Below are 4,544 nucleotides of genomic sequence, written 5' to 3' on the forward strand. Positions count from 1 at the left end.
CCAAGCTGTGGGCTCCGCCGTTTGAATTATTAATGTGCAGACCCTGTGGTCTGTGTTGGGCGAGGCAATGCATGTATTACGTGGCACCGCTAAAATAGACGGACACAAGGTTCATAAGGTATTCATACTAACATAGCGTCTGTCACTTGGGATAAAATTATCTTCGTAATGAATCAAAGGAGAAACAGTAACTAAATACTGGGACTTATTGCAGAAAGAGTCGCATTTACTGAATGAGTCAAGAAAAGCTTTCTTCCTGCAATAAGGGGACACAAGCTTACAACAAAATGTCAACTTTTTTTTGCCTAATTTTCTTATTTACAGAAAATTAAAGTAGGCTTATGAGATCTCCGTGTTGTCTGTATCTCTGTCTTCGCCATTAACTTATGAATGGCTGAACCAATCTTTATGGAACTTCATATGTATATCATGTCATCTGAACCCATCTTAGCGGTGTACTTCACTTCCCATCAGTCTGTGTTTCTCTATGTGTATCCAGCCGTTGCTTGGAAACGACTTGGCAAAAGTTACCGCGGCAACGAATATACATACAATCTATGTGGTCAGTATAAGGAAATTAGGTGATTAGTTATTTACAGAACTCCTTGTTGTTTAGGCATGGGCCTATAAGGAGACAGCTGAATAATTCACGGATACTGTGGAAAAGTAATTTTTAGGAACAAAAATGATAAAGGGAGTGGTCTGATAAATAAGTATACAATAAAGTTGGTACTTGCGTGTAGCAACTGATGTGGCATGCACTGTCTTCGCTCGCTTGGAAACCGGGATCGTGGGTTCGAATCCCACTCAGGGCATGGTTGTTTAGTTTCTGTGTGTGCGTTTTTCTGTGTTTGTGTATAGATAGAGGCCTTGCGACGAGCTGATCACCCGTCCAAGGAGTCCTACCGAATGTCTAAGATATATAGTAAACCGAAAGATAGGAGGCTGGGTGGGGCCCAGATCTGGTATGGACATTGTTGAGAAGAGAACATTTCTTACCCCTGTCGGGAATCGAACTCCTGTCGTCGAGCTAGTAGGCCGTCGTTATACCGATTTAGCTATCCCATCACACCAAATTCCTATAAGTTATACCTCTAAAATTCCGAAGGTCGGCAAACGGGAATTCATGGACCGCAGTGGTTTGTAGTGACATGAAACAAGTAAAAGAATAAGATTGACGAGAGAAAAATAAGAAGAGAAGAAGGAGGAAGTTCGTGATTCATGTGGGTCACCAGTAGGTCTATTGCCAGAGCCCTAGTTGTGAAATCAAGGTCGTTGTGTGGCAGCTCGGCGAGAAGAAACATGAAATACATACAGTATTTTGGTAAGAAAAATTCTTGAAAAAAAAAAGACGATTCGGAAGACTGAGGGAGATAGATCTTGCGGAAACTGGACATAAAAATATGAGGTGAATGACGTGGAGGCCTTTCAATTGCGGCACGGAACATTCCGGAGCGAGATCCTTCAGTTAATCGGAAGCCGGCATTTGCTGGTCAACGTCTGTCTCCCTCGATGTAATCTACCTATTTACTGGCCATTCTGTTACGTACATACAAACCGGGTTCAATCCCTGGCTCCACGGCCGCACAATGAGAAACCACGGCTACTTGATGAGTGATATTGTGAGTGTGTGAGAGAGTGAGTCGTTTTGGCTGAAGAAGGAGGATGCAGGATAACCCTATAAAACCATCGCATCCAATCAGAACCAACGCGCTAAGATCCCTATTGGTCACACATATTGACGTAGCTCCTCCCTCTTTTGCCTCCCTTTGCCGACCTACCCCCTCCCCAACACTTTACCGTCTTTACAGACTACGATCAATGCACAAGGAAACGTGGGGGTTGCATAAGCTTTTCAATATAAGATATTTTCACGGGGGTTGATTTTCGGTTTATATATAATGGAGACAAAGAGCGATGATGGGATGAAAAGGAAAGAGAGAATGATTTACGAAAATGATCCTTATGCTCAAAGCATGTTCCCATTTGCTCCGCATGGGAGAATACAATGCTTATAAGGATCGAGTAAAACGCTGTAATAAAGTTGTGATGGTGGTGAGTAGGGGGTTGAAATGACGGTGGTTCATTGCGCTCGGGCCAGAAGTGGAGGGAGAGAGGGGAGATGAAGTTAGGTTAAGGGTCTACTAAGTTACTATTGGCCTGTTTTATGAAAGCACGCTCCCTAAAAAAAGGGGGTGGATATGATTTTTATTGTTATTATTATGATTATTACCGTATCTGGGGTAATGGTAGTGGTAGAAGGGGACGTGCAGTGGTCTGCTAGTCATTTTTCGGTTTTAGTCTTCGACGCTCTCGGAGGCCACACACTCGGCAAGACAGTGTGACGTTGTTGACATGCAGTGCGAGGACCAGCAGCCAGACACGTGCTTCGTGCATGGGATATGCTCGTGGGAACAGGCGCTTACGAACCGCGGTATTCCTAACTAACGTGATTCGGCATAATATGGTTTCATTCGCTTCTGTGTGATGTGTTTAGTGTGAACAAGTTGTTGCCACGGTAACAATCATAAACGTCAACAATAAAACGTTTTCCGTTGCGAACTACCCTGAACTAATCAGATAATAAAACAACATCGCAAATGCTAAGTGACCGGTTGATGTAGAGCAAATATCAGCTGTACTTTACTCGAACATGTTCATGTCTTAACGCAAGTGTAAGAAGATGCGGTGTATCCAGTACAAATGAGATCGCAATGTACAGTAGGTCATATGTATGTAGAGAAAACTGTGACAGCAAGACCACATGAACGAATTTCACTAAGTTTGAAACAAATAAGGTACAATGGGTGAAAAATGTTTTCGATCTCTTCACACTTACATACAAAATTCATAGGGAATATGAAGAACATGGTGTAAGATAAACATTACGGCAGTGAAACCTAAATACCGAATTATAAAAGTCGTTATTCCAAGCGTAAGGTAAGATATTGCCACTGTAGATAGTGACAATTTTAGCCCTAACCATGAACCCATCTAATAAGTGGACAAGAAGTACTTTTATTCGGTACTTTTAAGTAATATAATGCACCCGTTCCCACTGGATACTTCATCGGCATACTCTATAGCAACTCCATTTTATTATCAAAGCATGCTGAAAAGTTTCAATGCGCCTGTGTTTAATACATCGCCAACAATTATGACATCACCATTTCTGATGGACAACCTTCTGAATACAAAATTTGAACATTCACAACAAAGCTCTCCTGGTAGTGAGAACATCGGACCACGGAAACTGGTAGACAGGGATTCGAGGGGTCTTCTTACATGTCCTGTTCCACCTAAGAATCCTGCAGGATCTTCTTATTACAACGGCAACGCATCGCCAGGGACAATCAACGAAATATTAGCTACTAAACAGCATCAGCAGAACCAATTAGAATCAGCTCCTGGAATAGTGACGTCAAGATTGCTAAGTCCTCACCATCAGGAAGCTCTGGGACCTACGGCCACGGCGTCCTTGACGCTCGGAATCACAGCGTCTTATTCGATAGTTGCCCAAGACTCCCACGGCCTTCCGGCTATGCTTCCGACGGCAAGGCGTCATCAGCCAGCCATCGTCACGTGTTCTTGCGGCGGTTCGGATGAGTGTTGTGCGGCGAAACGGGACCTGGGACACTCCTTAGCGTACTACCACGGCCAGCCCGGCCACTGCGCGAGTAACGGCTGCTGCTGTTACGACAGGAGGAATGACAATACGTCACTGCGAGCGAGCCTCAAGCAGGACTCAACACCTTCACAAGCAAAGCCGATCCTCAAATTTAGTGTCAGCGCCATTTTGGGAGCCGACGCCGTGAAATCAACCCCTTGTACAGGTAACTGAGACCTTACTTAGGTTTGCACAGCAATACCTCGCATAGTCCGTGTAATCGGTTCCGCCAATATCCCGGGCTGTTTGAAACCGGACTAATCGAGGAACTAAATACATACAAAAAATTATAATTGGTTAAAAAAAAATCTCCGTTTTTCAGCAAATAAAACGCGATTAATAAATTCTAATGTTTTTATTACAAATTATTTTAAAAAATTAATTTTTTATTCTCTAAAAATTGCAATATTGATGTCGGCACATTTTTCTTCTTTGGCCTTTTCTTTTCATACATTTCTTTGTAGCAGCGAATTGTATTGTTTATCGTTTGGCGAATTGTAAGGCTACGTTCAATATTGGGATCAACTTCCATAATATGCTCTGACAAGGTTGCAACCATTCCAATAATTTTTTATAGTTGTTCAGCTGTTAATTCTCGTGCAGGCACTTCAACACAGTCGTCGTTGTCTAAGTTGTCCTCCCGCTCTTCATAAGCCCGTTGTTCATCTGTGTTAATAAGTGTTTCATTATCTAGTTCATTAGTGTTAGATTTGATGCACTCAATTACGTTGACGAAATCTAACTCATTGAAGCCAAGTTGCTGTCCAATTTCCACTGTTATTAGTGACTTCAGCAAAATGAGTTTCAAAACCAATGAAATCATTTGCACAATTTGGTATGATATGTTTCCATACTGCCCTCATATTGCTTGCCGTTA

The 4,544-nt window shown here is 42.5% G+C and overlaps 1 protein-coding gene across 1 annotated transcript in view; it reads left to right on the forward strand.

Annotated features, from left to right (window-relative positions):
• The first annotated feature begins 3,109 nt into the window (after positions 1–3,109).
• The window catches only part of LOC117282988 (homeobox protein invected), a 60,818-nt gene continuing 59,383 nt past the window's right edge, over positions 3,110–4,544 (forward strand). Inside the window, exon 1 of the mRNA XM_033754942.1 lies at positions 3,110–3,833. Coding sequence (XP_033610833.1) covers positions 3,110–3,833 — 724 coding nt within the window. The remainder of the gene's footprint in view (positions 3,834–4,544) is intronic.

Source organism: Cryptotermes secundus, unplaced genomic scaffold, assembly GCF_002891405.2.
Source record: "Cryptotermes secundus unplaced genomic scaffold, Csec_1.0 scaffold120, whole genome shotgun sequence".
NCBI lineage: Eukaryota > Metazoa > Arthropoda > Insecta > Blattodea > Kalotermitidae > Cryptotermes > Cryptotermes secundus.